The sequence below is a fragment of the Lepidochelys kempii genome, chromosome 1, assembly GCF_965140285.1.
Source record: "Lepidochelys kempii isolate rLepKem1 chromosome 1, rLepKem1.hap1, whole genome shotgun sequence".
In the NCBI taxonomy this organism is placed as follows: domain Eukaryota; kingdom Metazoa; phylum Chordata; order Testudines; family Cheloniidae; genus Lepidochelys; species Lepidochelys kempii.
In genome coordinates, this window is record NC_136380.1 from 342,037,001 (window position 1) to 342,063,339 (window position 26,339).

General features: G+C 42.4%; 1 protein-coding gene across 2 annotated transcripts in view; it reads right to left on the reverse strand.

Annotated features, from left to right (window-relative positions):
- TAF3 (TATA-box binding protein associated factor 3) overlaps nucleotides 1-26,032 on the reverse strand; it is a 140,774-nt gene extending 114,742 nt beyond the window's left edge. Inside the window, exons 1-2 of one of the 2 annotated variants that reach the window (XM_073328815.2) lie at nucleotides 25,721-26,032; nucleotides 10,800-11,042 (exon numbers count right to left, since the gene is read on the reverse strand). In XM_073328815.2, coding sequence (XP_073184916.1) covers nucleotides 10,800-11,042; nucleotides 25,721-25,886 — 409 coding nt within the window. In that variant the 5' untranslated portion in view covers nucleotides 25,887-26,032. The remainder of the gene's footprint in view (nucleotides 1-10,799; nucleotides 11,043-25,720) is intronic. The other variant, XM_073328816.2, reaches the window with a different exon arrangement.
- Nucleotides 26,033-26,339: the final 307 nt, after the last annotated feature.

The window sequence follows — 26,339 nt, forward strand, 5'->3', positions numbered from 1 at the left end:
AATATGGATTTTTACCAGTTCTCAAATCTATAAATTCTCTCAAAATACAAGAAAAAAATCAAATCAAGTCAAAAATCACCTTCAGTGGGTCTGTGACTTTAAAATTTTTGAAACAGAAATAAAGCCTCTTTAATGAATGCTTTAAAGTTTCTCATGCAAAACCAAGTGTATCCTTGTTTCATATTCAATTTGCAATAGGATACCCCAGCAACTTAGCTATGAGAGCTTTTTTGGCTGGTCACTAGACGCCTGCTGAGATGGGCTCCATATATAGGTAACATTCTACTGGAGACCAAATCCTCAGAGCTGCATCTCACTCTCCTTTAAAGTTAATATGAACACACTGGACTCAAGAGGAAATGAAAAGTGAGTTTTTCTCCCTTCCTACGGCACTGGGACTTCCTGAGTTTTACTGATTGGTCAAGAACTATTATTTCCTCTATGCTATTCCCAATTGTGTCTGTCAGACATAATCAGTGTTGCACAGACACAAGTAAAAAGTGTTAAAGTTTAAATATGCCAGGAGCATATGAATATGTAAAAAAAAAAACACTTGAAAAAAAGGTACACATTTTAAGATAAAATAGCTACAGGAACACTGATGTGCATGGCTTTATATATTTAAAATTGCAAAAGGCAAAGTTCATTTGCTACTGTGAATGTCCATAAAACCCATAAAAGATGATAAGAAGAACTACAATTATTCATTATTCTGAATGGGATAAATGGATTATGTGGCACTTCCATTAAATAACACTTCTCAGTCACAAAAAAAGCAGTGCCATCCCCATAGTTACAAATACTTTTATAATATTTGAACAGCACCTTTCATCCCTGTGATATGAATATACAGATATTGCTCCATCTGCTATTAAAATGCACTCCCCTCTAGAATGAAAAAGCAGCAGCCATTTACCACCAGTGTATTTAAGAAGGAAAGAGCAAAAAAGTTTGCCAAGGAAAATGGAGGTTACATAGAGTGTAACAAGCTGTAATTTGCCCATGACAGTGGAGCTACAATGACTCTCATATGAGCTGCCATAGAACCATTAAAAACAAAGCGGCCAAACCGTGGCTTACCTTCTCCTACAAAATGACACTTCATAGTGTCTTCACCTAAACCCAGGTATCAGTCTGATTCTAAGAGAAAGATTTGTAAATACTGCAACAACAAATGGAGGCCCTCTGTTTCTCAGGGCTTGTCTACACTACTGTGCGGGGTCGATCTAAGATATGCAACTTCAGCTACGTGAACAGTGTAGCTGAAGTCGACGTACTTAGATCTACTTACCATGGTGACTTCACTTCGACAGCTGACGCTCTCCCATCGACTCCACTTGCGCACCTCATTCTGGTGGAGTACCAGAGTCAGTGGGAGAGCGCTCAGCAGTCGATTTATCGCGTCTATACTAGTCTAGACAGCTAGTGTAGACAAGCCCTGAGTCTTGATCTAAGTTCCAACCATGCCCAACCTGCTTAGATCTGATATCACACTGCAAAGTGGTATGTATGTAGGTATGCTATAGCAACGGAAAAGTCAAATTATTTGAGCTTTTAATCAAAATATAGATATAAATGTGTACCTATTAAATCAAGCAACAGTCTCAGTTATAAAACATCTAATCTCAAATCAGAACAAACAAACCAATTCAGATATTTAGTTTCAGATATTAGAAACCTATAAGCAGGCCTAATAGCAGAAACTACAAAAATGAATCATTCAGAAACAATACTGAATTATAAACTTTGATGTGAACTTCAGTCATCCAAAATCTCCTGTTATCTGAAATAGGGTCATTTCTCCCACGGCCTATTAAATCTGAAAAATTCCTATTATTCAAAGTGAATCTACAACACCTTTCTCATACTGCATTGAGATAATTAAGGAGAAACTGTCTATGCATTAAATTTAGTTAATCCATTCTCATAGATTCATAGATATTAAGGTCAGAAGGGACCATTATGATCATCTAGTCCGACCTCCTGCACAATGCAGGCCACAGAATCTCACCCACCCACTCCTGCAATAAACCTCTCACCTATGTCTGAGCTACTGAAGTCCTCAAATCGTGGTTTAAAGACTTCAAGGAGCAGAGAATCCTCCAGCAAGTGACCCGTGCCCCATGCTACAGAGGAAGGCGAAAAACCTCTAGGGCCTCTTCCAATCTGCCCTGGAGGAAAATTCCTTCCCAACCCCAAATATGGCGATCAGCTGAACCCTGAGCATATGGGCAAGATTCACCAGCCAGATTAACCGTTCTGACTTATCCAACACACTAAGATTATCTTTATTTGCACAAAGATGAAAACTGGAAGATTGAGGTTACTCAAAATGAAGACATGGAAAGGACACTGAAGTTATAGCCAAACTAGCAAATTACAATGCTATTACACGCACCTTATCTGTGTGTGGCAAGAGGGAAATAGCTCAAATGTCTAAAACAGGACTTCTTTAGCTCAGAGTTTAAAATTTGTCACTGATTTGCTTGTAGAGGCATGTCACAAGTCTTTTAACCACTTTAACCTTGTCTACACTGGAAAAAATGAGGCCCAGAATTCACCACTGACATTAGCACCAGTGGAAGCTGTGGTTTAGATATAGATCAAGATTGGACAACATGATGAGATGAACACCTAAAAAGCCTACTAGAAGTCTGTCCACTCCACCTAATTGTTAAGAGTTCCCATGCAAATAGCACAGCCATTGCTGCAGCAACATGAGGATATTTCACGTAACAAGGGAATCCTAGCTCCACACTTCTCAAAATCAGGTACATTTATGTGATATTGATCTCCATCCCACAAAAAGAGGGTAATCCTTCAGCATGCACAAAATATTAAATTTGTGGATTGGCAAGAGTATGGAAAACAATTCTATCATTAGTAGACCCAGAGTAAAGGCTTGTGTCATGTGGGCAGTTTTTTAAAAGATCACCATGATAATGCTGTAGTCTTTTAGCATTACATTAACACACATGCCCTGAAAAAGAATAAAATCTGCCAATTTCTGTTCAGAAACAACCCAGCTAAAGAGAGGTGCATGGAGTAATTATTTAACAAAGAAGAGGTATTTTTCTCACAGTGGCTATAAATCTGTAGTTTAGCAGCAATTCCTGACCTTTTACCCACTGGCTGAAGCATCAGCTACATTTTCAGAGAATTAAAATATTTTAGAAGGGGAAAAAAGGGAGAGAAAATTGAGAGCATTAGGAGTGAAAAGGAAAAGGTCCAGCATGCTGCAATGACTCTGAAATATAATGAAATTACAAGGTTAGCCCTTAAAATAGGTTAACTGTACCTTTCATTTATCCTGTTTTAAACCGTGGCTAAATTTTCCATTTTTTCCCCCCTGGAGTCACCAAAAATATTCCGTGCAGGATGGCGGAAAAAAGCCCAAGAAGCTTGAGAACAGTAACATACAACTACCAGACAATAATCTAATTTGAAACTTATGCTTTTTAAGCCACAAAGGTGTCCGATGCTCCAGATAAAATAAAATCCTCAAGTATAGCAGCAGTACATGGTGTAGAACGCATTGGGGGCTCTAAACAAAGTCAGACATTGTCAGCAAAAGGAAAAACTGATATCACATGACAAGTCAAGGCAAGTGACAAAAGTTTTACTGAAAAACAACCACTAGGAAATTAAAATAATGACAGTGTTCTGTGTTTAAAGCATCCAAGACAATGGGAGCCTTTTATTGTAAAGTCTTATTTTCTACCCAAAGAATAATTTCATTGTAGCCAAAATTGCAATTTGGACATTACAATTCAATTCAAACAATTTAGGATTTTCATTCCAATTCAGTGTCAATTAACTCACTGTAAGAAGGTGGCATGACATGTGAATCATTACTTTTACAATACGCAATTTTAATTTTGAATCCTCAAGATACGTAAACAAGTTATAAGTTATTGAAATAGGTCTGGAAAAAACAAAGTCTTTGAGAAAAAAATTTAATCTACACACTGAAGCTTTAAAGGGGTATAGTCCTTTATAAAAAAAAAAGAAACATTTCCGTCTGAAAACTGTTTACTTACTATTATTACAAGTAACACATAAGGTTACTATAACTGAAAAAATTAAAAGTATTTTCTCTATTTTTCACTTTGCTTTGGACAGGACAGCAATTTTTGTACACTTATTTTCATGATTTATTCTGTAGAGATAGTGTTCTCTTTTGTTTGCACAGGTCTTTCACAACAGAGGCAAATTTTTTTTTAAATTAATAAACCCATTTTTATAACACAGATGTTGACAGAAAAATTCAGAGGCAGTGAAGAACCTGAAACTAGTTTTAATTCAGTTTTTTAAAACTGATTTGAAGTTGGTTTCTCTATCATCCTAAGTATTTTCTGATACCGTACTTCAGTTTTACCTAGATTTGCTGAGGAAAAGAACATGAATAACATTTCTGAAAAATCACAAGTACAGATGAAGACTTTTTCAAATCTATCTATGCCATTCAAAGAGCCCACTTGCCCTTGCAAACGCACCTCAGTTTGACTCACATAATCCTCATTACAAACTTCCCTTCAAAGGCAGAGGGAGATTTTCAAAGGCACAAAATATAGGTAGGCACCTAATTCCCATTGACTTCCTGTGGGAGTTACTTACCTTAACTGCTAGGTGTGCCTTTGAAACCCCCCCACCTCCAAGTCTACACAGCCCAACTGTGTGATTGTGTTTGTGCTATGGGTGAAGTTTTCTTGCAGTACCCACTAAACTGAATTTTTGCCTATGATCCTTACAAAATGAAGATCTTTAGATGAAAGTCTATTTGGCCTCAATCTAAATTTCTGGGGCTTTTTATATCTTCCTGTTTTTTCTTGCATTATTTCCATTGGAACCATGTTTTGGATTATGACAGTGATTCTTAAGGAAAGATAAAGATATATAGCTGTAATTATGAAGACAACTTTATTATTCCAGAAAGGACTTATTTTTATGGTTTTCTAATGGTAAGAATTAAACCACACATTTTCTGTACTTTTTTGTTGCCATCTCATATTCTCCTTTTCCTTTGAACCTGCCTCTCTTATTGGCTCTTTCCCAATGGCTTTCCTCTGTTTACTTCTTAAGCTTGGCTGCCTCTCTCATTTTGTCTGTTTCTCCTGTTGCTTCTTCCTTGCTAGACTGATGCATACATGGAGACTCATTCGCACAAAAGCAATCAGTGTCTGACACTTAGAGTGCATGGACTGCTAAAGCAACTTGACACAGAACTTGCAATATTCAGCAACCAGGCATGGCTAGTTGCCAGGAGCAAAGTGTTCCAAGTTGATCCTCTACCAGTGGTTTATGCTTCAAATTGGTTGATTACACAGTACCTGTCTGTTGATATGTGGTGGTGTTTTGCATAGCCTAATATACTGGAATAGCTCTGCTAAAAATGTCATTGTTGCTTTTAAACCACCAGTGCAATTTACTGTGGGGGTATATAACAAAGCTATACTCCGTAAGATTAAATGGGAGGGAGTGGAAGAGAGTAGAAAGGCTGCAAACAATGTAAGAACAATGACTGAGAAACTCAGTTTATCAAATGGCAAAGTCAGTATCCAGATATTCCTTTTTAAGCATCCACAGATCCCACCACACGCTGTTTAAAAAGTCACTGGCTTTGTTTAACCCTTGAGGAAACCAGGGATTGACATTACAGTGGTTTGAGATCCAAGACTTGCTATATTCAGTTCTGGACAAGAGCCAAAAAAAGCATTGCTAGACTGAGAAGCCAGTGACAGTTTCAAAATCTGATATATCAAATCACTGGAGCTAGACACTAATGCTTTATACCACTGTAAAGCCTAATGCTTTATACAATTACATTTCTAGCACTAGTAGGCCCATGATATCATCAGACCTGAAAATCATGTTATTTTGATTTCCACTTTGCTTTTCCATACCTCTCTTCAATTCCAATATGATTTTTAGCAACTAATATCTTACAAACAAAGAGAGATAGTTTAATAAATGATATAATTTGACAGCTGGGTTTCCATGTTTTCACGCGCAATAAGCAGAGGTTTCTGGTGGTTATTAGGGTCTAATATCACATCAGATTTAAAGCAGGAGAAAAGCAAGACTGTAATCAGAATGACATTTTTAAGCTCTTACCTGCCAAGGCAAGACATATCAGACAAAGTCACAAATAAATCAGGACAAGTAAATTGTGTCCAGAACTGGTCCTGGATCAACTATTAGAAACATGAAGCTAGCTCTTAAATATGCACTATCAAGGCTGAAAGGCCCCAAAACTTACCCCCCACTACAAATTACATTTGTTTTAAAATAACCTCTCATGGCAAGGCCTGAGGAACAAGATGCAGAGGACAGAGAAACATTCCAAAGCAAGAGCTAAAGCGCTCTCTCTCTCTCTCCCCACCCAGGGGAACCACAAAGAACCACGGAGACTACAATTGTACCCAGTGAACAGAACTACCTGAATCCTCCCCTCATGCCCCTCTGGAGCAACCAGGCACAATCAGGCTTCCAGAAAGCAACAAATGAACTGGTCACCATTAAGGCTGCGTGGTCATTAAAGAACTAACAAGGTGTCCCGAAAAACTAGGGCTGATGCAAATGTAGTAGAACGTTAAAAACTTATGCATACCTAAGAATATACTGTATACATATTTTCCTCCCTCTCATCCCAATGCAAGAGCTATACAGAGTGCATTACTGTGTGCGCCTTAAAAAATCTGAGGGCGAAAAGGGGAGGGGAGGAAAGAAGAGATGGCATAATACCAAGTCATAGTTTTTAAAGGAATACATATTGTGTAACAATCATATTAATTTAGAATTGGGTTCTAAGTGGCTAAGAGACAGGGTTACTATGGCACATGTAGCATCAGTCTTTGGGACACGTGAACTTTTTAAAATTTTGGGGAACTACACTGCAGTGTCTAATACAACTGGGGTCTGGCCTATAGGTGCTACTACAATACAAATACTAATTTTCTATTATTATTCCCTTTCGTTGAGTATCTAGATTTTTTTAAGTGCCTAATTCCTCTTTATACTCTATTGCTTTAACTGAAACACCAACTTCATAAAAATTGGTTGATATTATTGCAAAAGTTTATGTTCTTCTACATTAAAGCATGAGAAATAAAGCATGACCATCATGTTTTGCAACCAATTTATTTTTTTTTAAATTAATCTATTTTACAAGTTCACCATGACATTACAGTGACAACAGCACTAAAACAACTGTGTAAAAACAAAAGAGGGAATAACTAAAAATAGGCAGAATGTGAACATCATGACACTGGCATAAAATTTTCCCCGAAGTTTTAGTTGTAAAAAACACCACTAAAACTCCAACATCAAACATGGTAAGGATGAATCAGATTGTATTATAAAAATGTGTATTAATACATAGATCCATATAATTTATACACTTGACATATATGCCAAGTTTTCCAGTCAAAGTTAATGAAACATAGTACTCTAGATTTAATACAAGGAGCCACATTCTACTTTCAGTTAAAACACTTACAGGAGAATTTGGCCCAAAGTACTAACCTCACAGCTAACGCTAAATGGCAGAGACAGGTCACGAAAATCTGGGTGCCTTTTCACTGCTCGGCAGATTACTATTAAGCACAGTCGTAAAGAGTGCATGTTTCAATTCCAGCATGTCTAACGGTTGAGGCATATGTGAATAGAACAGAATAAAATTTTGTCTTAATGACTTTTGGTAATAAGATTGACAAAACGGTTAAGTAATCAGGCAAACTATCCGAACAGACTGAATACCTTGTATGTCAGATCACCGATTCTAAAGAAAGTGGCAATATGTTATTTACAGGCACAGAAAACAATTGCAATTTGAGTTTTACGAAGTGAACTAGCAACACCTACTGGTCATGGTACATATTAAACACAGTTTTTGATGCAAATGTTCTCTAAAAACGTATGTGAAAAATTTCAACTTTGTATTATGACAGACGTGACTAATTACAATGACATAATACTTAGTGTTATTGTTAATATCTGAATATCCATAAAAATAATTTAATCAAAACCTGAATGAGCTCAGCCCTAGGCCTTAATATCAAACTAATGTAACCTTACAGTTTTCAAATACTGCCTTAAAATCAGTAATATTCAAGTTTCATATGATTCACAGTAAATATGCACATCACCTCACTTCATCATTGCATGTAGCTATATCTCTGTCGCTACATGAAATCACTCAACACATTAAACCATTAAATGTAACTGTCAACACAGACAGAAGTTTTACACTTCCATAAAATCAACTGACAATGTAGTCAGCTGCTATATCATGTGATTCTTAAGAGAAGGTTTTTGAGGGATAGTTCCATAACATTTCAGAGAGAAAATTATCTCCAAATTGTATTTGCTAATAAAGTAGTGCCAGATGTTGAGAACCAATCCTCCTGATCCATTTCATGTACCCCAAAAATACTGGTCTGAAAATAGTTATGAACTTTTTTTTTTTTATAACATATATGTAATCCCACTGAATTCAAAATTCCAAATTTACCATATTAGGAAAATGCCCTAAACTATACTTAAGTATTGTACAGCAACTATAACAGAGATATTTTCAAGGTAATACTTGTTTAAATTTGTATCAAGTCCTTTATTGATTTAAAAAAACCTGTGCTTGTGGTCCCTCTGATACACTAGCCTCGGGCATTAGAAGTTTTCCTGGTTCCTGTCCAACTCGGGAAATAGTATCTTCTTGCTTCAGGTGTTAAAAGGATTCCTACAATATTTATAAGGACTGCTCTAATCTAACTCCTGGATCTAACTTGCAAGAGAAAAAAAATGTAGAAATTACTTACAAAGAAAAGCACAATTGCCGCCATATAAATATTTAGTCTCACTTTGTATTTAGTTATAATGCCATATTGAGTTTGTAATATTCATCATGTTTTTTCCTATATACGGATATTCTGCTATAGCTTCATTGAGTTCTCTCTTGGACTTGATGTCTCTACTACATTTTAAAGCCAACATTTACAAAAGGGGCTAGTGATTCTGGGTGCCTAATTTGAGACACTTTAAAGTACCCTAATTTTAACGGTAGATGTGAAGAACCATCTGAAAAATCAGGCACCTTTAAAGTGTCTCAAGTTGAACCACAAATTGAGGTACACAAAATCACTATTTGCTTTCGAAGATCTTGACATAATTGTATAGGATGTCCTTACAATTATTTTTTAGCTATGCTATGGTTACCTCTTGCTTTGTATTTTTCTGCTGTCTCTGAAAAGTTCTTTTTAAAAAATGTTTTAAAAAGCAAACCTTTTATCAAGCCTCCCAATGAAGAGATGTTAATCTCTTTAAGCTTTGAAAAATATTTCTTGGTACTATTTAAATTTTACTTTTCTCACGTTAAGTCAGGTTAAATGTTACTTCGTCACGTGTGTGTCAATAATTGCTAAAAACCTCTGTCTTTTAGGAAATGAAAGTAAATGTGAAGGCTGCAGACCTGAAAAATATATTTTTAGGGCATTCTTCTGATTTTAGAAAACTGTTCCTTACAAACACTTTGCATAGTTTACAATATATAGTTTAATTGTAGCATATTATGGTTAAATCAGCAGAAAATATACCTGCTATCCAAATAATAAAATTATTTTATTTATTATTTGTATTATTCTAGCCCTTAGGAACCCCAGTGACAGACCAGGACCCTGTTGTGCTAGGCACTGGAAATATCAGTAATAGAACAACAATTGTGCACATCATTTGTGGCAGTAGAGCAACAGGATTTATTCATGTTGAAAATAAAGGGAAATCATTTTCTGTTCATTTTTATGTTGTAGGGGTTTTCTGCCTGCATTTCAACATTTAGTGTCTCAGGCCTTATACACTAAGTTCTTCAATGAGCCATTACGTAGAATACACATTATATCCCATGTTATTTACTTCAGAAGAAGTAAATGACACATTAGAATTCTGTCTGTTAACTGTACCATACATTCTTCACAGCAAGCATTTTGTTCTATTTAGTGTATTTTTTCCTAATCCACAGCACTACATACACTTAGAAAATACTGTTGTTATTTGTAACTGTCATTAAAGGACAGCCAATTTACGTTACACCTGTGATTTTGTTTTAACCTTCTATTGTTGGTTAACATCCAAGATGTTTGTACATAAAGAGATTACAAAAAAAATTCCTTCCCCTTTTCCCCTTTCAATTACTGTTATAATTAACACAAGATTACTGTAGCTGACAGAAAAAAATGTGTGTCTATTTCACAGCACTTTCTATATAGGCATTTTCACTTTCCTCTATCATTTTTATGGATCATTCATTCGACAGGGGAGAGGAAGACATTTAAAAATAGGGAAGTGTGACTGTAAAACGATAAAAATTAGTAGAGACACTCAGATGCAGGTGTAGTACCTGAAACTACTTTTACTTCAGTTTTTTAAATTAACTTAATTTCAAGTTGGCAACAGCTTTTTAAACATTAGCTTGAAGGGAGAAAGAACGGTTTTGTCACCTGACAGAGATGTTGTGAGGCTTAATTCATTAACTTATTTAATGACCTGAGATCCTCAGATAGAGAATATTACAGAAATGTGCAGTAAAAGTGGAAAACAGAAATATAACTTTAGCCACGCTACTTCTCTCTTTATTTTGCATGATGATTTAGTATTATCATGATTGTACTTCACTATTTGTGCAGTGTCCTAATGGGTGCTTTACAAAACCACTGTTATTGGTGGTACAAGTTGGGCCGCTTAAATAAAATGTAAACACTCAAAAACAAATGAAAACAAAAAAAGGAAAAAAATTGTTAATTTCGCACCTTCTTGAGATGAGACAATAGGTGGCATGTAATCAGGAATGTACTCTTTCCTCTCTTCTGCATCTTTGCTTCCAGGCTGGGGAAACTGTAGGACATTGTTCTTGCTGACAGGAAATGAAGGGATTTGATGTGGGAAAGTGACAGGTTCAATATTGTGTATGTAATCTTCCAGCTCATGCAGGTTAACCCCCATAAGTGTGAAGGCTTCACTTACATCATCCAAAATTGGATCTGTACGGCCATCTGTAAACAAAAAGGAATTTTAGTAAGAATCTATTCTGAAGAACTTTGACTTTGTTTTGTAATGAACAATATAAGCATATTCAGTACACAGGAAATTTCCTTTTGTCAGAAGTAAAAAATTGATCATTTAAACTTTTATTAACCCAACAGCAGCTTACATGTGGCTAAATGCAACGTATTTGGCTAAAACGAAATATATTACTTATTCACAGCAGTACAGGAATGCCTTTTGTTTAAACGGAACCTTTAGTGCTTTATAAACTAGAACTACAGCATTCACTTCACCCACCAGGCGAAAGCATTTTGTGGGGGGAGGGAAGGGACTCAGCAAGAGCTCAAAAGCATGCAATGCTTCACAACAGTTTAGGTCAGAAGAGAAGAATACCGTATTCCACACATACTGAAGGAGAAATTTCGGTTAGGAGAAAGTAATTCCCCACAAAGCAATTTCTGTAGGACACCACGGCTAACACTTCTTTCTTGCGAAAAGCATTCTGAGAGTTTTACTGGCCAAGTGGTCAGGACCTTGGTTTTAATACAACATCTAAAGATAGCAACCCAGTGTCCTACTACTACTATGCCAGTACCTACCATCTACTGACTCACCAACACCACTTCCAATATCTATTGTGTTTTGCCTCTAGAGTTCTCCCACAAGGATTAACCCAGCATGCCACCCCTCACTTCACTTATGAAATTAAAAAACAAAGGACAGTGCCCTTCAAAATGGTGTTAGAATGTATACTAATCTCTTTCATTAACATCTCGGTAACACTGACTGGTCCACATATTGATAGGAACATAGGAATTACCATATTGGATCAGATCCAAAGTCCATCTCATCCAGCATCCTGTCTCAGCGGCCAGCAGCAGATGCTTCAAAAGAATGGGTAAGAACCGTGCAGTATGCAGGTGTGGGATAGTCTGTCTCTCATTATAGGTCTCATGCTCATCTCTAACAGTCAACTATCAAGCACCAAAGCATGAGGTTTAATGTTCCTTTCAAAATTTTTGTTAACAAGCACATCCATAATTACAAGAAAGCTATCTACATATAAATGTTCATAAATGATCTTAAAGAGCAATTCTCTTCAAAGTTACTGTATAAAACTGGCACTTTCTCACTGAAAAAATATGCTTATCAGGTGTATTCAGAATCATAGCTACTACTGGTGGTAATGTAAATATTGGTTTGTTGGGGGGGGTTGGTTTGTTTGTTTGTTCTTTTTTATTGTTTTTTTTTAAATGACTTTTTACTCCTGTTTCAAATAACAATCTCTGTATTACAGCTTTCCCCATCTATAAAATGGATGTACTAGTTTTTTTCCTCTCTCATCTTTTGACTTGTTTATTCAGAATGAAAGCTGTTTAGGACAAGGGCTTTCCCTTACTATGTGTTTGTACAATGCCTAGCACAATGGGACCCTAATCTCTGCTGGAGCCTTTAAATGCTACTGTAATAAAAGTAGACAACCACAACCTCCATTTGCTCAGCTTTGAACTTCTGAGGCAGAGTTTACTGAGCCTGACAGTAAGAAAAAACACCCTTTTACTTGTTTCCTGAGCAAATCTAACCTAGCAAATTATTGACACAATAAACATGAAATCTTGCAATGCCATTTTTTATTCACTCTTCAGACATGAAACATGTTAATGTCAAGTAGGGAAAGGTAGATGTAACTTTACCAAATGATTTACTGAGCTCAAAGTGTCAAAATCTAATGGATAAAGTAGAAGAGAGGCAGTCACGGCTAAAGTGACAGGTGATGGACATTGCTGGGAGTGAGTCATGAACCTACACACAGGTGGGTCAAGACTTTGGTTGCTCTGCATTGACCTGGAGTGAAACCATAGTCCAGCAGCATCTTGATCAACTCTGCTGCTTTATTCAGGGACAGCCCAGACAAACTCAATCCGAGAAGGGGGCTAGACAAGGTGCCCTAAAAACTGCTATTCCCAAACAGCCCTGATCAGTTTACCACAGCTGAGGGTGTTCCATCATGTGGTCAAAATTCAAACAAACCTCAAAAAGTTTCTTTTTGTCTCAATGTTGAGACATGGAATGTCCACACACTCCTTGATCATCCAAACCAAACTGACTGTCCTGTCAGATGAACTGTTCTGGTAGCTCAAGAACTTGAAAAATATCATATTGACATTGTGGCGCTTAGCGAGATATGGCTTGCTGAATAGGGTCAACTGACTGTGGAGAGAGCTGGGTACACTTGCTTAGGGAAGGGATGCCCACAAAATGAGCCGCATGACCCAGGAGTCGGCTTTGCTATCAGAAAGAATCTCATCTTTAGTTTGGACAGTCTGCCGAATGCTATAAATGACAGACTGATGAAGCTCCAATTATCCCTGAGAGGTGGACGTTACGTTTCACTGATCATAGCTTAATGCATGGACAATGACTAACCCTGATGAGGGTAAGGAGGAATTTTATTCTGAACTAAATGACCCTGATCCGATTGACTCCCCATGAAGACAAGTTGATTATTTTGGGTGACTTTAATGCTCACGTTGGCTGTGATGATTCTACATGGTGTGGTGTACTTGGCAAACATGGCGTCAGCAAGATGAACAGCAATGGCCTACTTCTGCTGACGACATGTGCTGAGCACCCTCTAGTTATTACAAACACTTCCGACTTCCCAACAAATACAAAATGATCTGGACACATCCTAACTCTTGTCATTGGCATCTGATTGACTATGTGTTGTTCGGACAGCGGGACATCCAAGATGTGCACATAACTCAGATATTATGCAGAGCTGATTGTTGGACTAATCACCGTCATGTTCGATCGTAGCTTTGCCTCTCTGTTTTGTTCAAAATGAGTAAAAAGCTACCAGTTAAGCATGTAAATATTGCCTGGCTGAACGATCTGTCAATTGTCAAACAATTTTCAACACAGCTAACTACTGTTTTAGAAACTCTTCCACTAATCAGTGATGACTTATCTGCCAAATGGGTATCCTTGTGTGACACAATCTATAACACCACTGTGGATTGTGCTAAGTATACAAAATGCCATCATGCAGAATAGTTTGACAATCATAATTCTGAAATATTGACTCTTCTTGATGCCAATTAGCAAGCATATTCCATGCTCTTAACTGATCCACTCTCTGGGTCAAAAAGGGTCAGATATAGGGTAGGTTGCAGTATGCATCAAAGCAAATTCCGCCAAATGCAAAATATGTGGTTTAACTGTAAAGCAGAGGAATTACAGGCCCTTCCTGATCAACCTGATTCCAAAGATTTCTATGATGCCGTTAAAGCTGTGTATGGCCCTACCCCACCTCCCGGCATCACTAACAAGTGCTGTTGGTGAATTTCTCATCACAGATCGTACTGCTGTCTACCAATCGTGGCATCAATATTTTAGTGAACTACTTAATCATTCACCTGCTGTTTCTGATGAGTCGCTGGATAATACCTGTAAACTGTTCACATCTACTGCACTTGCAGATCTACCTCACAGGCTGAGGTGTTGAAGGCTGTTCAAGTAATGAAAAATAATAAATCCCCTGATCCCGATGCCATTCCAGCTGAGGTTTTCAAACACGGAGGAAATCTTCTGATTGACAAGCTCTTTGAATATTTTTTACATGTCTGGTTTCAAGAAATTATACCACAACAACTGAAAGATGCCAACATCTTCACTATTTACAAGCATAAAGCCTCAAACAGTGACTGTGGTAACTACAATGGTATCTCTCTGTGGCTGGCAAGATTCTTGAATGGATCCTCTTGAACCAACTCCTGACCCACATCATTGCTAATGTTCTATCTGAGTCAAACTGCAGCTTTTTGTGCTCAGCAGAGCATTGAAGACATAATTTTCATCATTCAACAATTACAGGAAAAATGTCACAAACAGCACCCACCTTTGTACATCATGTTTCTCGGCCTAACTAAGGTATTCAATACAGTCAACCATGCTGCCCTCTGGCAATCGCTCGCTAAATTTGGGTGTCCAGGCAAATTTATTAACATCATTCAACAATTCCATGAAGGCACAGCTGGAAGAGTTAGTGCTGATGGTAAACTAATAGACCCATTTCCAATCACAAATGGGATGAAGCAGGGATGTGACCTTGCGCCTAGCTTTTTTGGTCTATTCTTTGCTGAGATGCTAGAGGAAGCCCTTTGTGGTGCTTCAAATGGCATCTTTATACACTTCCGCACTGGTAAGCTCTTTTTTCTTTCCCACCTACAGTTGTAGAAGCACTGATCCAGGAACTGCTCTTTGCTGCTGACTCGGCATCGATGAAGAACTATAAGCAGAACTATAAGATCGTACAAACCACTTTGCTGCGACAGCTCCTAATTTTGGCTTCACCATCAGCTGCCCGAAAACCAAGCATATGTATCAGCCATCTCCTCAACAACTTTACCAAGACCTGTCAATAAGCCTGGGAGGAATTGTACTCCAAGCCATCAAACAGTTAACTTATCTTGGCAGCATGTTGAACAAGAAAGCAAAAATCAACCACAAAGTAGATGGGTGAATTAAGAAAGCCGGCACCGCATATGGTCGCCTCGATCACCAAATCTGGAAGCAACACAGAATCTGTCAACGGCGGCACCGCATATGGTCGCCTCGATCACCAAATCTGGAAGCAACACAGAATCTGTCAACGGACAAAAATCAAAATCCATAATAGCTGTTGTCCTCACAACATTGCTTGACAGCTGCAAAACATGGAACTGTTATCAATGACACATTACAAAGCTTCACAGCTTCCATTTGTGCCACTTATGTCAATTGCTTGACATCAAACAGCAGGACTGGGTTTCCAACACTGAAGTCCAGGTGAAAGCTGGTTCAGTCAGCATCAAGTCTCATTTGATCTGCACCTAACTGAGATGGACTGGCCACATAATTTGAATGCCTGAGACCCATTTATCAAAACAAGTCTTATATTCTGAATTAAAATCCAGCAATTGTAAGCATGGAGGGCGGATGAAATGCTTCAAAGACACTCTGAAAGAAAATCTGAGCAAAATGAAAATTTCTGACTCAATCTTTGAGCAACTGGCCATTGATCATATTGCATGGTGCCACACCAAACGGGTGGGTGTCCACGACTTTGAGAAGCACTGTGTGGAGCAGCTGGAAGCATAGCACCAGGCATGGAAACAACATGCAGCTCAATCAACACAACTAGGCAAAGGGCTCTGTGGCCACCGAATAAACATTGTTCTTCCCAAATTGGTTTATAGAGTCACTCAAAGACCCATTTGTACAAACTACGATTGTCATTGTCATCCTCGAAATTGGGGTGACCAACATCAGTTACAGCAAAAACGTAAAAAGACAGCTATCACGCAGGACAGAGACGGTGCTTCTTCCTAGGACTCTAGGCCCGATTTAGCAAGGTACTTTTGAAATCGATGAGACTACTCACATGCCTAAACTTAAGTGCCTTGGCTGAACTGGGGATGAACAGCCAAACCAACAAGAATTATGTCAAGTTCAGTCTGTTGCTGTTTGGGCAGAGAAAGGGATTTAAGGGCTTGTCTATGTGGGAAAATTGACAGCAGCACTACAGTGGTACAGTATAATTATATGGAAGCAGAGTAATTATACCAGAAGTCACTTTTATGCCAGAAAAGAGTGTCCCCACAGAGAGTTATACCAGCCTAGCTAAGGTGGTATAATTATACAGAGATAGCTCTGATGGTCAATTTTCCCATGTAGAGAAGCCATAAGCGTTCACAAGGAAGGAGAATCCAACAGAGTTGAGGAAGAGTGAAGTAACAGATACTATTCTCCCTTCAAAGCAACCAAAAGGCTCTTTGCCTGGGATGGAGAGAAGGAGAATGGCAATTTTCAGAGGCTTATAGTACTCAGCCAATCTGGATGCATTTTTATGGAACCAGCAAAAAGAATTTCTCTGATGCCAGGACCAAATTGTCTGCCAAATTTTAAGTTCCTGCTCCAAACCCTGAAAGTATTAGAGCTCTTCAAAATACAGTTAGGAAAAAATTTCAACACTGGAAAAACAACCTGTATTTCCCTAACCTCATTCTCAGTAATGTGTACCATTACTGCTGAAACTTCCTCAAAAATTCAGCCTGAGGCAATGAACACATATAGAAAATGTTAACCTGAAATGGTTAAAGTTTTGGAAAGTTTTGAATAACTGGTAATTGGAGAAAGCTTTTAGATTTATTCAATGCTTATTACAATGAGCAATAGCCATTCAATGATTTGTAACCAAAAAAGACATATAGGAAAATTATTAATGAGTGGCTACATATACTGCTGGGCAAACCACAATAAATAGTACATCATATAGATCATATATCAATAACGCATACTGTTCTCCATCCAGCTAGAGCTACTACATATAATACGCCTACATGAATTCAGCTTCCTGCTGATGCACAGCATTCTTTTACACAGAACTGTTAAGATAAATATTCCAATCATGGAGGTCCACTTTTCCAGTAGTTAAAACATGGAATTAGGAATCAGAGCTTCTTTTCCAGGCTCTACCTAGTTGTTCTTTTTCAGTCTGGGCAAGTTACTTAATGTTGCTGTCCATCAGTTTCCCCACAGTTAATTATTGTTCCTACTGGTGAAACAACTTGGAAATGCACTTCTCCATTCTCACATGTACTGCCTCCTCTGCACTGATACCTAGATACTATAGAGATTGGTGCATTAGAAATACCAAAAAGCTTGTCTAGAGTCAAGTATTTGCATCAGTATAATTACATTGATATAGTAGACAGTGCACCAGTGCAAAGTGGGGCTTTTGCTGGTTCAATTCATACTTGTAATTTACTGGGAAAAGTCGCACCCATTCAGTGCATCTACACTGGGGGATTGTATCAGTGTAGCTACACCAATGAAAAACAATCGCAACACCATAGATTGGGCTTTATACAGATACGACCTCCTCTACATTATCATTACTACTAGAAGTCTGCTCCACTTCATGGTGACTGATAAACATCAAGCAGAAGGAAAAATGGTCCCTCTTACTGGCAGCCAGTAATAAATGAGATGTCCTGAAAGTAACAAAATCTGACAGATATAAGGACGTACAAATGTATTTATTTAGTAAGGGCTTGTCTATACTTACAACGCTGCAGCTGCACTGGTGTAGCACTTAGTGAAGATTTTACCTATGCCAATAGAAGAGTTTCTCCCGTCGGTGTAGGTACTCCAGCTACCCGAGGGGCAGTAGCTATCTCAGTGGGAGAAGTCCTACCATCAACATAGCACTTTCTACACCGGGGGTTAAGTCAGTATAACTACTTCGCTCAGGGGTGTGGGTATTCCACATCCCTGAATAACATAGTGTTACCAACATAAGTTTGTAGTGTAGACCAGAGCTAAGAGGAGGTATATCAACAGCAGAGCAATCTTTTCTGGTCCAGTTCACCAAGAGTACATAACATGTGGCCATACTTTTCAAGATCTAATAATTTTAGGATTTCTCACTTCTGTTTATCAAGATGTGCCTATCAGGCTGCATTTCCCATGCATTTTTAATACAAGTCATTCACTTCTGCAAAAATGCAATCTTAAGAACATGGGAATGATCACTTTAGATCAAACTAATGTATTCCTGTTCATCTGCTATCCTGGCTCCAGCAATGAACATATTTCAAAAGAAGGTAGAAATCCATCCAACAACACATCTGGTCATTGTGTATAGTGCCGAACCTGTGAGAAAAGGGAGTTTTGAAAAAACAACTTCTTCTACAGATAATGCACTGACAACTTGGAGCAGGTGGCTTAACACCACATTACACTATTTGTTTTAACAACAAATACTCAAAACTGCCCTCATTTATTAAACTGCTGCTATGCCACCTTACTCAGCCTGTTATCACTCTCTCCACTGCCCCAGTTTTCCCTTCTGGGCACCTCAAGTACTTGCAAAGGCTTTCACATGTCCAGAAATAACCCTTCTCTGTGTCTGGTTTATTAACAGAGTTCAAAAGGAAAATAAAACTTCCAGCTGGGGCTTTACTTTAGCCAACTTGTTCTCCACACGTCAGCCTCTCTAGCCAGAATTGGCTCCTGTCTTGATGACCTGGCCCTCTGCACACATCTCTCTAGAATCCTACCCCTTCCAGGGTACCACTGTCCTTATCAACCATCGAACAGTATCTTCACCTCAGTTTCAAACTGGGCTCAGCCCCTGCTTCTTGAGGGTCCGTCTTCTCACCTCAAGTTTCATTTTAGTCCAGCTAAATAGCCCTTCCTGAGCGTCTCTCCCTGCCCTTTATTAAGCAGCAACTCCTAAAGCTTCCTGGAATCTTTTCTCTCTCTGGAGACAGGGCCAGGTCTAAGTTTTTTGCCACCCCAGGATAAAAAAAAAGAAAAAGAAAAAAGGATGTCCGGAATGCCGCCCCTAGAAAAGTGCCGCCCCAAGCATGTGCTTGCCTTGCTGGTGCCTACAGCCGGTCCTGTCTGGAGAGGACCCAAGGCTTCTTCTCCCCTCAGCCTTCTGGCCTCTGACATCTACCCACCCTCCACAAGGTTTAGCCACACAACCCTTCTGTCATGTGGTATTACTCATTCCCTCACCTGGAGAAATGAGTTAAGTTTGTCACAGGTGAGGCTAGGACCCAACACCCCTTAAAAAAGACCAGCCTCCCTCTGACACACACAACTTACTCTAGTTCACACATCACAGGGTTTGGGCCATATTCTACTCTGTCACACTGGAGTAAACCCCCAATAACTCTACTGATACCAGTTAAGTCACTCCTGATTTTTTTTTTTTAACAGCGTCACAGAAAAATTAAAGCCATTTAAGGTTTAAGTTATGACACAGAAGAAAGTATTTGGCCCATGCACCGTACATTTAAACTGAAATCCCTTGCTGAATGTGAAAAGTACCAGCTATAGCAGGCCACGATGTATATATGTGCAGAGCTAACATAGCTGGGCCGCAGAAAATTTTGTTAGGGCGCACAGCAAATGAACCAGCGCACCACAGGCACCCATATCTCATTCACTGTGCATTTTATTCCTATGGACTTCCAGGTGAGGTGAACATTATTTTTCACACAAAATATAAAACCACACCCCTTTTTCCGAAATCTCAGAAGCATGTGGCATCTTGAAACACTGTCATTTTTCTATATTTTTATTAATTTCATTGTCATAATGGCCCAATATTTTTTAAAAACTTTTAAATTTACATGGAGGGTTTCTGTTTTTCAGGGGATGGTATTTGTAGCTATTTTTGAATTCTATATAAACATCCAAAAATCAGGGGTTTTGGGGGCGCTCTCTCTCTTTGTGTATACACATAGTACTGCTTCAAACAGTACTATGTTAAAGCCGACTAGGGAACCTTTAGTGAGCACAAACAGGGTCTATATGGACGAATTAATGTACAACATGTTTGCATGCTTTAGAAATCACACCCTCCCAATCCACATTACTGCTTCTTGTAGACAAGCCCTTAGATACAAACTAGGGAGCTATATAAACAAACTGCACTGGGAAAAGGGTGACTTCAACATGACTGAGTAACCGTTTCCAGTATTCTTCCAGTGTTTATTGGATAAACACCAATTTTTATTTTATTTTTGTACTGAGGGTGTTTTATCACTGCAAACCTAAAATAAGAAGCCCTATTTATATGGAAAGGGGGTTTTTTGTTTGTTTTTTTGATAGGGTTCTCAAGCATTTTCATAGTATGGAGCACGTGAGGTCTGCAACCTGTATGCCATCTTTGACTTGGACCTCTCTTTCAGTCCTCACATTTAGGTTTTGTCTAAATCTTGCCAATTCTTTCTGCATAACATCGTTAAGACACAGCCTTACTTCCCCATCAAACTCTGATAAAAAGTCCCATCTTGCATCTTGATTACTGCAACACCTCTCTAGCCTTGACAAATGCAATCTTTCCTCGCTCGTATCCATTCAGAATGCTTCTGCAAAGATCATTTTCCTAGCCCATTGCTCTCTCCATGTCACCCCTCTCTTTGCAACTCTCCACTGGCTCCCCCTTTTCTATTATCACAAACATAAGCTACTTGTCTTTGCTTCAGGGCCTTTTACAGTCAATCCCCACTCTATCATCTCCATTCACTATTGAGATGTTGAAGCTTGCCTCCAATCAGCACACGATGCCAGCCTCCATCACCCATATGTTACATTTTCAAGCAAGCACCTTCATGCTTTCGCCCATGTTACCCCTCATACTTGGGAGGCATGTCCCATAAACAACTGCAAAGCTACCTTCAAATCCTTCCTCAAAACTCTCCATTGCTATTATACCTACAAAAGACCTGATAACAGGCTGCACTGCCTATCACCACTATTGTCTCAGTGTTTCCATGTATTACCCCATCTGTCATCTCTTGCTTTATGCTTAGATTGTAAGCTCCTTGTTGCAGGGACCATCCCTTAATTTTGTGTGTGTACAGGACCTAGCATAATGGGGCCCTGGTCCATGACAAGATCTCCCAGGCACTATGGTAATACACATAATCAGTCATAACAATCATCTTAAAATTGCCACAGATTGCCTTGTGAATCATCTTGTCAGAAACCAGGGCCTGCTAGCTGACCTGCAGCTGAACACCCTGAACAATCAGACTCCTGATTTGCTGAGAGCCATCACAAGTGTTCTCTTAAACTCAGCAGCAGCACTAGGCCAGTGGCTGCTCAGTGCTTACACCCACAGCTGCAATCACTCCTGTTCCTGCCTTGTTCCTGTGTCCTGCTCCAGTCCACTCCAGCCCTGCTTCTTCCTTACTTAGTTCCTAACTCCGGCTCTGACTCTTGATTCTGTTCCTTGCCTCTGACTTCTGCTCTGACTGCTGGGCCTGATTGCCACTGCTCCAAACACTAGACCTGACCACGCATGTGCCCCAGTTTGTAGTACATCTCCCCTCCCATGTGAAATCACAGTATCTCTGACAACTACAGCTATACCTAGAAAAGTAACATTAGAAAAGTACTGAGTGTATTTATAGATGTCTTTTAATGTGATATAGGAAACGGAAGCAAGGAAGATAATCTAGCACAGTTAGAAAAGCCATCATTTTGCTTGTTAACTGAGAAAATGTGGACCCTATTATGCCATTTTTACAGCTGTTATTCAGAGTAGAATCACAGTATGCAATTTATTGTGTCTCAGTTACTGAAGATCAAATCTGTTCAGTCTACAAGTGCAAAGATTCCAACCCCCCTCCCACCCCAAATAAACACCCCAACTGCCAACCCTGCTAAGTCAAACTGATCCGAGGGTAAAACTGGTTCGTTTCTAGCTAACAATCAACAACAAAGCCTCTACAAATGGAACTTAGTTAACAATTCTATTGATTATGCAAAAACCACAAAAGAATCTAGCTTATTCTTCCAGACATTAATTGGTTTTGTACAGTAAAAGGTTTTAGGCAGTGACAAGCAAACCCACCTCTAAATACACTTGGCGTGGAGATCTGTTGAGTAATAGGATGTGTTTTTGACAGTCACATTTGAAAAAAATCAGTGTGAGGTTGAGAATATAAGAGACATTATACCACAGATGTAATGTCTAACTCCTCATGCAACAGCATATGCCTCCATAAAGAAGAGATTATGCTCCCTTTCCCTTCATCCATTCAAGAAAATATGCCCCTTTCGCAAATCACAGTAAATGCTTCAGACCCCTCATGCAGCCTAAATAAGACGGTATATTATTGTGCCCTCAACTCCCAATCACATACATATATATCCCCCCTTTGGCTTCACAAATCTCACAATAGCTGTGGAAAATACAGGCTAAACCCTGGAAAGTAATTCTGTTTTCAACTCTCCGAGGTTCTCAAACTTCTCTCAGTGGCAACTCTGGTCCATCTGAGAGGAGGATATCATTGTCCCTCAATAATACATCTCCACCCCAAGTTCACATGGATCAGACTAATGATAGCAGGTCCAACCCAACTTCTACGGGTAACCCAGTCCTCTCTTTTATTCCACAATCTGATGCTCCCTAGTCTCCTAGATTCTATCCTATCATAAATATTTCTACAGCACCATTCATTTTAGCATTTAGATGTGAAACTTACAGGTATGACAGCTGCCCTGGTAAAGTCCCTGCACTGGTGGCACATATGGGTTACATTAGCACTATCTCCTGACCCCCCCCCCAAATCTAGATTCACACTTCCTCTCATGAGTACGGGGAGGCTCACTCCAGCCCCTGCAGGTAGCCAAAAAACACATGGTTCTCTGCAACCAAAAGTCCTCAGATTCAAAAAACTCAGAGCATGACAATAGCCAGACTCCCCACATCCTCCTGGACTTACAGCGAGGTTGGTATCCCTGTAAGAAACAATGGTACTCCCCTCCCCTCAGCTCCGATTAGTATTTTTGTCAGCCCCCAAGTAACCATGGATCTCTACCCAGCATCTCCAGACTCAGCTACGGCTGTGCCACCCAGAACTTGCAGTGGCATCTCTGGCCCGCAGAATCTCCCCATACCCACTGATCTTACACTATGGTGACACCTCAGCCCTGCAGTTCCCATGGCTCCCAACCTCCCTGCACTCACAAAGCTTGCAGTAGCAACCCCACCGCTCCCCTTGTCTCCCCACATTCAGAGCGGGCAGTGACAGCTCTACCCTCGCCATGCTGATGGCACCCCAGTCCTCTAGACTCTCAGAGCAGACAGTGGCAGCCCTAGGTCTCCACTGACCCTGCATTCAGAGCTCACCAGGGTGGTATCTCCCCCCCCCGCCCAACTCCATGCTCACTGTGCCCCCAGCACTCAGCTGGCAGTGGCAACCCCAAGCCACCCCATCCCTCCCACACTCAGAGTGGGCAGTAGCAGCCCCACAGCACCCCATCACCCCTACACACACAGAGCAAGGAGTTGCAGTCCCATCCCCACAGCTCCCCCACGACCGCTACACTCACAGGACAGGCAGCACCCCATCCATCTTCTCCCCTGCATTCACTGATCTTACAGTAGTAGACCCCTCCTCTCCCCTCGCACTGCCAGAGAGGGCACTGTCAGCCTCAGCCCCCGCCCCGCCATCTCCATGTCTCCCATCCCCCGCCCCCGCACGGACAGAGCGGGCAGTGGTCCCCCATCTCCAGGGCTCCCGTTCCCTCCCCCCCCGCACAGACAGAGCGGGCAGTGGCCCCCCCATCTCCAGGGCTCCCACCCCCCCCTCCGCACGGACAGAGCGGGCAGTGGCCCCCCATCTCCAGGGCTCGCATTCCCCCCCCCCGCACGGACAGAGGCCCCCCATCTCCAGGGCTCGCATTCCCCCCCCGCACAGACAGAGCGGGCAGTGGCCCCCCCATCTCCAGGGCTCCCACCCCCCCCTCCGCACAGACAGAGCGGGCAGTGGCCCCCCCATCTCCAGGGCTCCCACCCCCCCCTCCGCACGGACAGAGCGGGCAGTGGCCCCCCCATCTCCAGGGCTCCCACCCCCCCCTCCGCACGGACAGAGCGGGCAGTGGCCCCCCATCTCCAGGGCTCCCATCCCCCCCCCGCACGGACAGAGCGGGCAGTGGCCCCCCCATCTCCAGGGCTCCCATCCCCCCCCCCCGCACGGACAGAGCGGGCAGTGGTCCCCCCATCTCCAGGGCTCCCACCCCCCCCTCCGCACGGACAGAGCGGGCAGTGGCCCCCCCATCTCCAGGGCTCGCATTCCTCCCCCCCCCGCACAGACAGAGCGGGCAGTGGCCCCCCCATCTCCCTGGCTCCCATCCCCCCCCCCGCACAGACAGAGCGGGCAGTGGCCCCCCCCATCTCCCTGGCTCCCAATCCCCCCCCCCCGCACGGACAGAGCGGGCAGTGGCCCCCCCATCTCCAGGGCTCCCATCCCCCCCCCCCCCGCACGGACAGAGCGGGCAGTGGTCCCCCCATCTCCAGGGCTCCCACCCCCCCCTCCGCACGGACAGAGCGGGCAGTGGCCCCCCCATCTCCAGGGCTCGCATTCCTCTCCCCCCCCGCACAGACAGAGCGGGCAGTGGCCCCCCCATCTCCAGGGCTCCCATCCCCCCCCCCCGCACGGACAGAGCGGGCAGTGGTCCCCCCATCTCCAGGGCTCCCACCCCCCCCTCCGCACGGACAGAGCGGGCAGTGGCCCCCCCATCTCCAGGGCTCGCATTCCTCCCCCCCCCCCGCACAGACAGAGCGGGCAGTGGCCCCCCCATCTCCCTGGCTCCCATCCCCCCCCCCGCACAGACAGAGCAGGCAGTGGCCCCCCCATCTCCCTGGCTCCCATCCCCCCCCCCGCACGGACAGAGCGGGCAGTGGCCCCCCCATCTCCAGGGCTCCCATCCCCCCCCCCGCACGGACAGAGCGGGCAGTGGTCCCCCCATCTCCAGGGCTCCCACCCCCCCCTCCGCACGGACAGAGCGGGCAGTGGCCCCCCCATCTCCAGGGCTCGCATTCCTCCCCCCCCCCCGCACGGACAGAGCGGGCAGTGGCCCCCCCATCTCCCTGGCTCCCCCGCACGGACAGAGCGGGCAGTGGCCCCCCCATCTCCCTGGCTCCCATCCCCCCCTCCGCACGGACAGAGCGGGCAGTGGCCCCCCATCTCCCTGGCTCCCCCGCACGGACAGAGCGGGCAGTGGCCCCCCCATCTCCCTGGCTCCCATCCCCCCCGCGCACGGACACCGCGGGCCCCCCATCTCCAGGGCTCCCCGCACGGACACCGCGGGCCCCCCGGCCCGCCGCACTCACAGAGCTCGCAGTAGCGGTGGCAGCCCCGGCCCAGCCCCTGCAGGTAGCGCTGCAGCACGTCGGTGAGGAGGTCGCAGGCCGAGATTTGCACCGAGTCCCAGCCCAGCGCCTGGCAGACCTGAGCCACCGACACCCGCAGCAGACACCGCGAGTAGCTCTCGCACATCCCGGCCGGCTCAGCGCGGCCTGGGCCCGGAGCCCGCCATGGCCCGGGGGTGGGGGCGGGGGATGGGGGGGAGGCTCACGCGCAGGCCGTGGCGCCCGCCGCCGCCAACGCCGCCATCTTGGGGTCGCGCCGAGTCCCAGCCAGCCGGGACCAGACCGCGCCGCCCCAGCGCCGAGCGCGTCGATGGGGCGGGCGGTCTATCGATTGCTCCGGCCTCCAGCGGGGCCTAGCGGGCCTGGCTCTGGAGGGGAAAGAGAGGAGCTGGGGGGAGAGACAGAGGAGTCTGGGGAGATCAGCAGTGGGGGAGGAGATGGGGGAAAGGGGAGAGAAAAATGGGGTCGCGGGAAAGGTTTGGAAACATGAGGGGAGAGGAATTAACAGCCTGAGATTAAACTGGGAAAATACCCTTTGTTTGGGAGTGATCAGACGGTGGGGTGGGGGAAGAGCCCTGGG